The sequence below is a fragment of the Pristis pectinata genome, chromosome 3, assembly GCF_009764475.1.
Source record: "Pristis pectinata isolate sPriPec2 chromosome 3, sPriPec2.1.pri, whole genome shotgun sequence".
Classification (NCBI taxonomy): domain Eukaryota; kingdom Metazoa; phylum Chordata; class Chondrichthyes; order Rhinopristiformes; family Pristidae; genus Pristis; species Pristis pectinata.
In genome coordinates, this window is record NC_067407.1 from 31086987 (window position 1) to 31097817 (window position 10831).

The following is a 10831-nucleotide window of genomic DNA, read 5'->3' on the forward strand; positions in this document are numbered from 1 at the left end:
AATATCCCATGTAGTGTTGCAAAGACACTTGCACAGCAGCTACCTGAAATTACTGCTGATATTCAGAATATGATGTTTATAGAGGAGGGAGCAATCTAGTGTAACACTTGGAATTGAGGTTTTGGTCATCGGGAAGGGTGTGCTTCCCTCCGGAGTGTTCAGCGTGCTTTTGGTTCATGATTTTGGGAGGTGTCCTGTGTCCACATTTGGGATCTGGGACACGTTCCAAATTCCAGCCGGACGTTCCAGGTCGCTGGATGCGTCACTTCCGGTCGGTCTCCGGCTTCATTCAGTTCCCTCAGAAGGTCGAGGCGAGTCATGAAGTTGCGGGTGGTCGTGCACCTCACCGTCCTTTGGAGCTGCCTGATCTGCTCCCAAACATCTGAGGGGGAAAGCCTGGGGAGAGGTTGGTCAGTTCTTTCTTTCATTGATGGCCTTGTTCTTTTGCAAAGCCGATTAATACCAATTGTGCGGCTAAGGATGACACGTTTCCTATATTTATGTAAATTCTTGTATCGGATGGGACGTTCAGATGGCAAATGTAGTTAGAATGTGACTTTTGTTTTCAACCCAGCAATCCATCAGTAATAGAAGGGGGAACAACTATTAGTTCCAGCGTATCCGTGAAAGGAAAGAGTTGATTTAATCTCCATTTTGTCTTCCAGTATTCCACTCCCTGCAGAATCACCCAGGGTAGACCCATCCTTAAATGTCCGTACCGATAAGTATCAGCTAATTTAAAATGGTCCACTAGGAATGATTAAGAGTCGGCTGTACATATTGTTTAGATATGAACATTTGACTTCGTGTGGCTCAACTTACTGAAACTGGGAATTCACAGCAATAACTATTTTTCAGGATTTGGAGATCATATTCACTGGAGAACACTAGATGATGGTAAAAAAGAAGCTGAAGCCAGGTATGCAAAACTAAATGGAAGCTTCCTGTTTGTGTTCGGACGTGGAGTTTGACATTAATTACACAAATTTGAATGTACTGTGTTCATGCTAAAACTTGATAGCTGGTAGCAGTTGAATCTTTTGAATCAGAATCAGGTTCATTATCACTGTTCTTTATGTTGTGAAATGTGTTGTTTTGTGGCAACAGTACAGTGCAAAGGCATAAAATTACAAAATAAATAGTATGAAAAAGGAATAACAAAGTAGTGTTCATGAGTTCAATGTGCTTGACACAATGTGTTTGCAAAAATGATTCCAAAGTTGGATATGTTCATTCGTCCATTCATTTTCAGCATTTATACATCTTGTAAGTATGTTTGACTTAGAACAAGCAGTTATGTTATTTTAATAAGATGGCTTAGTTCAAATAAGAATATGGTAAAATAGCAATCATCTTTTTTGTACACTTGTGAAAGTAATTTTTACCTCGGCTATGCGGGTTACAGATGCTTGCATTTTGCAGTTACCTCACCACAAGGTGTCAGCAGTTAATTTACAAAAGGAAACCTTCATTCACTGGTTTTTGCAGTGGGCTAAACTTTAAAAATAACAGTGAGACAAACAGCACAGACTTGTATTTACGTACAAATTGGACAACAACTTTAAGGAAATAACATGGAATGGCATATGAAAATCCAGAAGTCATTGTCTAAAATGGGCTGCTCTGTTGCAAGGTGGATGGAAGCTGCATATTACTGTATGTCTACGTGGTTCCAGTGGACAACACTGTTCCCATTGTGTGTACAACATTGATGAAGCAAATGTATTTTAATATCTGACTAATGAGATTGAAATTCCAAGTTGAGTCTGGGCATTACACAGTCGAAGAACTATTGTGTGAAATATTTCCTGATTGATACTGAATCTTGATATGCATTTGGCAACTATATTTATGAGTGTGGTTGTAAATGCAAGTAGTTCCCATCATATCCTTTCGGTATAATCCCAAATTCCTAATTGGAAAGTTTTCTGAGAATTGTGGATATGAAGTTCTGTGTTTTCTTTCCTTCATTGATTATTCTTTATCATTTTTGATTCTTTGCTAGGTTGCAATTTATGTTCCCACATATTTGCATATCCCAAGGAGTCATTTTCATATTTGTGCTAAGATTGGAAAAACACACAACTGAATCCAAGCTCTTTATGCAAAATGTGTACGTATGAACAGCAGAATCCCAGGGAGATTTTCTGTTTCATATTTCCGTGGCAAGCCAATAGCAGCCTCTTGGGGGTTAGAGGGAGGATATCTGTAGGCTTCATGGGTGAGTTAATGGTTTGAATCTTTGGCTCAGAGTAGCCCAGCTCACAAGTTGTCAAAATGACATATGAATCCATTTTAGCATTCAGAGTCAGAAACTGTTCCGGTGTTGTTGTATTGTACTTTATGGCCTTTCACATCTGTAAATTTGGAATAGATTTATTATTGTCACATGTACCGAGGTACAATGAAAAATTTTGTCTTGCACACCATTCATATAGATCAATTCATTACACAGTGCATTGAGGTAGTACAAGGTAAGACAATAACAGAATGCAGAATAAAGTGTAACAGCTACAGAGAAAGTGTAGTGCAGGTCAACAATAAGGAGCAAGGTCATAACAAGGTAAATTGTGAGGTCAAGAGTCCATCCTATTGTACTAAGGGACAGTTCAATAACCTTGACAGTGAGATAGAAGCTGTCCTTGAGCCTGGTGGTATGTGGTTTCAGGCTTTTGTATCTTCTGCCCGATGGGAGAGGGGAGAAGAGAGAATGTCTGGGGTGGGTGAGGTCTTTGATTATGCTGGATGCTTTTCTGAGGCAGCATGAAGTATAGACTAGTCCTTGGAGGAGAGACTAGTTTCTGTGATGTGTTGAGCTGTGTCCACAGCTCTCTGCAGTTTCTTGTGGTCACGGGCAGAGCAGTTGCCATACCAAACTGTGATGCATCAGGATAGGGTGATTTCTATGGTGTAACGATTAAAAATTGGTGAAGGTTGATGGGGACATACCTGAGGAAGTAGAGGTGCTGATGAGCTTTCTTGGATGTGGCGTCTACGTGGTTGGGCCAGCACAGGCTATTCATGATGTTCACTCCTAGGAAATTGTTCTCAACCCTCTTGAACTCTGCACTGTCGATGCAGACAGGTGCATGTGCACCACCACCCTTCCTGAAGTAAATGTCCAGCTCTTTTGTTTTGCTGACATTGAGGGAAAGGTTGTTGACATAACACCATGTCACTAAGGTCTCTATCTCCTTCCTGTATTCTGACTCATCCTTATTTGAGATACGGTCCATTACGGTGGTATCATCTGCAAACTTGTAGATGGAGTTAGAGCAGAGTCTGGCCACGCAGTAGTGAGTGCATAGGGAGTAGAGTAGGGGTCTGAGGGCGCAGCCTTGAGGGGCACCAGTGTTGAGAATAATTGTGGCGGAGATGTTGCTGCCTATCTTTACTGATTGCAGTCTGTTGATCAAGGAATCAGTGCAAAAGAAGGTGTTGAGTCCCAGGTCTCAGAGTTTGGTGATGTTTGCTTGGAATCATAGTATTGAGGGCGGAGCTGTAGTCAATAAACAATAGCCTAATGTCGGTGTCTTTACTGTCCAGATGCTCTAGAGCTGAGTGTAGGGCCAGGGAGATGGCGTCCGCCTTAGACCTGTTTCGGCGGTATGTGTGGCCTTATATGGATCTTTCTGGTCACAGCGGAGAGTGATTGATGAGCATGGGTGGCACAGCAGGCAGTGCTGCTACCACACAGTTCCAGTGACCTCAGTTCGATCCTGACTTCCAGGGCTGCCTGTGTGGTGTTTGTACATTCTTCCTGTGATCTCTTTTCTTCCCCTGGTGTTCCAGTTTCTTCCCACATCATAAAGACGTTCTTGTTGGTAGGTTAATTGGCTGCTGTAAATTATCACTGGTGGGTGTTAGGAGAATCAGGGTGGAATTGATGGGCATCTGAAAGAGAATATGTTACAGGGAAATAAGGGGGCAAATGGGAATGCTCTGACAGCAGGCAAAGACAGGGTGGGCTGAATGGCCTATATTGATTAATAAAAAAATAAGAAGTCTTAAATATAATTAGCTGTAAGACCGTGAAAGACATGACACAAACAGAATGTGGTACGCATTATTATTATTTGGTTTGTTTCATGTTATAATTTACTTTCTATAATCAGTTGCCTTGAATTGGCATTTTAGCATTGTGTTGATTGGACTATTGATTATGGGGTCTTCGTGTGTCTTGTCTGGTAAAGCTTAGGGTGCAGTTGAATTATACAAACAAAAATGTTTTAGTTTGATTTTATTTTTGGTCAGTATTGAGTTAGTTGATTTCAGCAGGGTTTGTAATAGAAGTGATACAATTGACTTTGGTCTCCCTGAATTGGCAAGCTTGGTATGTCAATGCCTGAAGTTCCTGGGTATAGATGGGATAGCTTGCAAGCTTTCACTGGCCAGATTAGCATGAAGAGTAGTAGCTGATAATTCCATGAAACTCTATTTGGGGTAGGGATAGGGAAATGGGGGAAGAGCAGATGGGAAGTAGTCATTGTGACATCTGTACATATTATCTGTTTACGCAATAATATTAGTTTAGTATTGGGTAGCATGATTTAAAATGTCTAACCTAATGATTTAGAATGAAAGCTCAGTGACCATTAAGGTGAGTAACCTGCATATTATTTACTAATATAAGACATTAAAGATTTTTTTGTTCCATTTTTAGTGGTCTGCCGCTGATGTTGATTATACATAAAAGCTGGTGTGGTGCTTGTAAAGGTAGATTCATAATTTTGCATTGTTCTAAAATTTTTAATAATTTATTGATCTTAACTATTTTCTAACTAGATTGTCATGGAAATAGGCTAATTAGAAAATTTCTTTTTGTGAATTTTACTACTACTACCAGCACTGAAACCGAAGTTTGCTGCTTCCCAGGAGATCTCGGAACTGGCACATAACTTTGTTATGGTGAACGTAGAGGTAGGAGGATCCATGTTTTAGCCTATTGGATAGGATTATCAAGCCTATCCCACGTACTTCTGATGCTGAAACAACAGGTTTAGATGTCCTCTACCAAACAACAGCATGAGCTGTCCTGGGAGAGACAAAAAAAAATTTGAATTTTAAATCTAAGAAGGGGGAGAAAAAAATCAGGTTAATTGTCCTTGAATCATCTTAGGCATTCAAACCAAGTTCAATAGACCCTAGTTATATTTCCTGTTATTTGACATGTAAGACGTGATTTCCCCCTGATCCATCTAGCCAGAAAATGCTGCAGTTCTGTTCTGAAGGTGTGCAGTGAATACATACTCTTATTTTTCATGGGTCAACTATTCTCTGGGGAGAAAAGAAGTCTAACTGAGCCTTTGCCTATTTTATATGCATCACCCTATTTCCTCTTTAATGAGTCATTTGGAGCCTTTACAATAATATCCCTTAAAAATAACTCTAAATAGCTCATCTCTGAAGTCAATGTCCCTGACTACGTAAGTGGATCTGAGTAACAAAAGTTGTTTTTGAGCAGAATCATTCCTGTGGTCCTCTTGAATGTTTCTTACAGCCTGTGTGTCATGCACCATGTGATTGGATTTTAAAACTGGATGCATTGTTTTTTATGTTAGAACATGGAACAGTGCAGAACAGGACCTTCAGCCCACAATCTCTGGATGAACATGATGCCAAATTAAACTAAATCTCTTCCTGTACATGATCTAGATCCCTCCACTTCTTGCATATTCATGTGTCTATCTAAAAGTCTCTTAAACACCACTATCATATCTGCTTCCACCACTGTGGTAGCATAGTGGTTAGCATAATGCTTTACAGCACCAGAGACCCGGGTTCAAATCCAGCTACTGTCTGTAAGGAGTTTGTACGTTCTCCCCGTGTCTGTGTAGGTTTCCTCCAGGTGCTCCGGTCTCCTCCCACATTCCAAAGACGTACAGGTTAGGAAGTTATGGACATGCTATGTTGGCGCCCGAAGCGTGGCAACACTTGCGGGCTGCCCCCCAAAATCACTACGCAAAAGATGTATTTCACTGTGTGTTTCGATGTACATGTGACTAATAAAGCTCTTATCTGTGTAAAATAAAAATACTTGCCCGGCACATCATCTTTAAACTTTCCCCCCTTACACCTTAAATGCATGTCTCTAGTATTTGACCTTTCTACCCTGGGAAAAAGATTGTCTACCCTGATGTTGTCTCAACAAATTTCACAGAAGGATAAGATGATGTGGTTTGTTTAATTTTATTTGAGTATTTCTTCTGTTGCCTTTGTAGGATGATGAGGAACCAAAGGATTCGGCATTTAGCCCAGATGGAGGCTACATACCTAGGATTTTATTCTTGGGTAAGAACAAAGTTACCTCTATGGCCAGCATGGCTGAGTTGGTGGCACCTGTGAGATTACCAAATTGACTCATTCTGCACATTGTAAAACTGGTTCTCCACTTTATTAAATAAAGCTATACAGTTGAGGCCTACAGTTTGCAAATGAATGCCACAGCTTTGTCCCACCAACTTTTTTGTTTTCCGACTGAAATGAGTTGTTCTTAATTATTTAAGGAGTGGGCAATTCTGCTGGATGATATCTGCCTCTTAAAGTAGGATGTCTTCAATATATAGTATTGGTTATTTGCTAATCTATGAAGTGCTCCTTTCTGAAATCCAATAGATTTCTTTCTCCAAGCACCTGTTTATGGAAGGATTTGTTTGGCAGATAGTCATTGGAGTGAGTTGCTGAAGTAATCAAATTCAATGAAGAAATTATTTGATGTTTGGCCTATTGATATCAACTAATCATGAATTGCTCCTCCATTTATTCCATTTTGTTGTTGGTTACATTGCAGATGCTCGAGGTACAGTTCATCCTGAGATCGTTAATCAAAATGGAAATCCAAAATACAAATATTTCTACAGTTCTGCTGACCAAGGTGAGTGTGCAGCCAATATTCATTTGTTTCTTTATAAAATATTTATGCTTTCTGTGCCCCTCAAATCTTGGTTCTTTTGTAGTTCAGTTTATTAGACTGGCTTTCAAGATTGGAAAGTACACCTGGCTTCTTGCTTTAGGTAACCATCTGTTGGAGGATAGGAGTGATTATAAGTGAAGACTTGATTTAAATGCTTTATCTCGCTCAGATCAGACAAATGAATATTAATTTTATCTTGTTGTTTATTCTCATCTTTTAATCTGGGATTTGAGGGGCCTGAGCCATTTTGAACATTCTTTCCCTGAATTCAAATATAATTTTGCGTATGGTGTGTTTTTAAAATAAAATCAATCAATCATTTTATCAATCAGTCGATTAGCCAACACCTGTACACATGCAGCCATTTGATGCAGTGATTTTCTGGAATGAAATCTTGATGTGATTAATCAAGTCTTTGTAAAATCAGTGATTGAGGGTTTCCCTTTTTGGTAAATGTGGTCCAGGGAAAACAACTACTCTGGCTGCAATGCCATTGGCCAGCAAGGGATTCCTGCATTTTTCAGAGCTGTTTTGTGATTGGTTTGAAGGAGGTACAATTCAATCAAAATAAACAAAAACTGGATATGTTTTCTTCAATTGGAACTGTCTAAACAAAATTCAGCACTGGTATGTATTATGTTCTGAGTTCCAGATTGAATCGTGTGACTAAAAAGGAGTTGCTGAATGCTTTTCCAATGGATTGGAGGGAAAATTAGTTTGCCGTTCGCATCCCACAATGCAGGTGTCACCTCCAGATCAAAAGGAGAGCTGACTGACGTGTGTCATTGATGGACTCATGCTGTCAACTACTATGGTGAATTGACTTCTGAATCAGTTGACATCTCTAACTTAGCTTACATACGATGAGATGTCGCAGTGTGGTTAAAACAAGAAGTTTCTCATGGCTTAATTAGCTATGCCAGGTCTGACATCGCACAAGTTTAGTAAGCTGGCTCACCAAGAAATGCTGGAGGATTCCAGCAAGGAATGCCACTGTTGTACTGATGGGGAAACCAAAAATGGAGTGCACTGACAGACTACTTCTGGATCAGTCATCAAGTCCATCTTTGACAGGGCAAACATGGAGTGAGACTTAAATGTTGTTTCATTGGTTCAGATTGTAACTTCAAGAGCCAGTATTATCCAGTCCAATCAGAATTTGAAAGACTTAGGGAATCAAATCTTTAAAAAAGTAATTCTGATCAAAATGTATATCCTTCACTTCTCTTTGAACTCAGACCTTTCAAAGTCCATCTAACCAGAACATTTGAAGGAGAATTTTCACAGAATGTACCTCGCTGTTTTCTCATTTGGTTAGTGATATAAGTAAAATGTTCCAGGATTTTATTATTTAACTTGGTTAAAAGTTTTTCTATTTGGTCTTTCATCAACATCTTTAAAAATCTATGCCTGTCTGCATTTAGTGGTGTTTGCCATGAAGGAAGCCCAAGAAAAGCTGACTGGTGACGTAGCTGCACACCGATACACAGATGAATTTTGAGCTGATCAGCCGCTGGCATCTGTACACTGTCGGACAAGAGAGAATGTTAGATTTATCCAAAATAGTTTACTGATTTAACATTGTGATATTATTTGAAGGTTTTTTTTTGTTTTTATTACTGATCTTCAGAATCAGAGTAAATCTAGAAGGGCATTCTTGAATTTTCACATCTTTGGAAGATTATATCTATTTCTAAGAAGTACTATTATGGAATGGCTGATTGCATTTCTGTTAATGATAGTACTTTAATGCATGTATCCTGGTTGTAATCTAGTGAAATTCTAAATAATGTTTGCAGACAATTTTTTTTAAGTGTTTTGAAAAATTGGTGCCTAAAACTCATTGCTTAGTGCAAAATCTCTGCTGTTAGAATATTTGTCATGACATGCTGCATTTTCCATGGATCCAAATTGCGTTTCTCCCAGGTTACAGCTAAAGCCTTGGTAAATATTACCAATGTAGTTCTTTTATTAACTTGTTGAATTTTAATAGTCTTTTCTTAAGTTACTTAAATATAAAGTATTTCCTCAGATTGAATTGGCTCAAACTCAGCCGGTGATAATTTGAGCTATATGTCAGTTGATACATGGAAGTTAATTCTGAACTATGTATTTAGAAACATAAAGATTCAGGTTTCAAAAAAAAGGCATGATTTTCATCGTCTTGTATCGTGGAAGACCTCTGACTTGAGCCAGGGTGTCATAACTTTAAAAATACTTAATGACTTTGCCTTGAAATTCCATCCTCTTTTTGTTCTATAGATAGTCTAGTTATTTGCTGAACTAGGGTGTTAGCCCTGGAATTTGGCTGCACACATTGGAGCTTCTGGTATTTGGAATCATGAGGAAACCTTTTGGTTTGGCACCCCTCCAGAGAGGAAACCTAATGTTGAGTAAACAGAGGGGAAAAGATGGAATATGCATATTGCTCTCTGGTGGATTCATGATGTATGCAGCACTGGGGGAAGGGGAAACTTTAGCCTGAATGCAAATGAGATCTTGGGATATATTTGTAATAATGGACCAGAATGTTTGCTAAGATACTGATGTATTGGATCCTACTATTTTGCAGCATAAATATCTGTCATGAGGATCATGTAGAATTACAATGACAACTTGGAAACCTCGAAGTATTAGTAGTTCTGAATTCAAATGATTTTGAAAGTCTTAATGAAGTGGCAATCCTAAATGGCTGGAAAGCTCTATGAAAGTAATTAGCTTTAATATAGTTCTACTGATCTGGATGCTAATCGTAAATATTTGGGATCAAATTCAGGCTACTTGTTTTGCATTTTTGCATAGCTTGAGGTGGCAAAGTTTTCCTAGAACTGTTTCTAAGTGTCATGATGTTTATAAAGAATATTTCTAATCTTTTATCATTTTAGCTTAATGGAGTCCATATGGGGCCATATAAGAATATTTTTCCACATTTTTCTCCTGCATAATCTCATTTCTTAACAGCAGAATATGTAACCTGGGTGTATGTGACTGATTGGAAATGATCTACCATGAAAATTTATAAGAATGAAGTTGGTCTAATCAAAGAGCCAATGTAATTTCTGTACTTTTGAACAACTTAATGTCCTGTCCTGTCTCAAAAACAAATCAGATAAACTTGTAAAACCTAGGCTTTTCTTTCTGTTGAAATGTATGAAGGGATTCCTTGAAGATATAATGGTGGGGGTGCAGTGTAATTGTACTTGTATTTTCTCACTTCTGTATTTTTGATACACTTTTTGGAATGAAAAATATAAAGCTGAAAGAAATTGTACAACATATATATGGAACTTCATCCTACAGTTTTAAAATGAGTTGTTTCCAAATAACCTTACTCTTGTCATTTGGATTAGTTATTGATTTCTTAGAATATCTAGGAAGTTCAGCAGCATCACAGCAGCTGGTTTATTCTGCAGGTTTGAGGTTTACACTTCCTTTTGGCAGGCAGCAACTTTGTAGACAAAAATTGAACAAATTACTAATGAAAACCCCCATGATTGGATAGCTGTCAAAGTTCGAACATAATTGTGCAAATCTTGAATCCAAATACTGCAAGAGCTACAGTGCACATTATGTAAAGATGGCTGAGGTTTAGGTTTAATTGCATGATAGTGGAAGTTAGACTGAAAACAAAAATCTAATAAGGACCTTTTGTCTTCTAGTTTAGGATTATTTTCAATAATTTTGGAAACATTAATGATCTGCGGTGGCTATGATTTCTAACTGAAGGCAAAGTAGTTGAAAGCAAATGGATTTTAAAAAAAGTTGCATTTTAAGAAGATCTAAATTTCACAGGATATTTCTCAAACGTCGAGAATGATACTTTAGCAAGTTATTTTAAGGTAAGCAATTGATGGATTGCATAAAGGTAGCTTCTATGTTTAAAATATCTCATTATGCAAATAGTAGAAAAATACAGAG

At 38.3% G+C, this 10831-nt stretch overlaps 1 protein-coding gene across 1 annotated transcript; it reads left to right on the forward strand.

Annotated features, from left to right (window-relative positions):
* Positions 1–252: 252 nt before the first annotated feature.
* txndc12 (thioredoxin domain containing 12 (endoplasmic reticulum)) lies at positions 253–10191 on the forward strand. Its single transcript, XM_052012003.1, has 7 exons — positions 253–406; positions 859–919; positions 4664–4716; positions 4847–4920; positions 6222–6291; positions 6791–6874; positions 8338–10191. The coding sequence occupies exons 1-7, from the start codon at positions 319–321 to the stop codon at positions 8412–8414; spliced, it is 507 nt and encodes a 168-aa protein (XP_051867963.1). The 5' UTR covers positions 253–318; the 3' UTR covers positions 8415–10191.
* Positions 10192–10831: the final 640 nt, after the last annotated feature.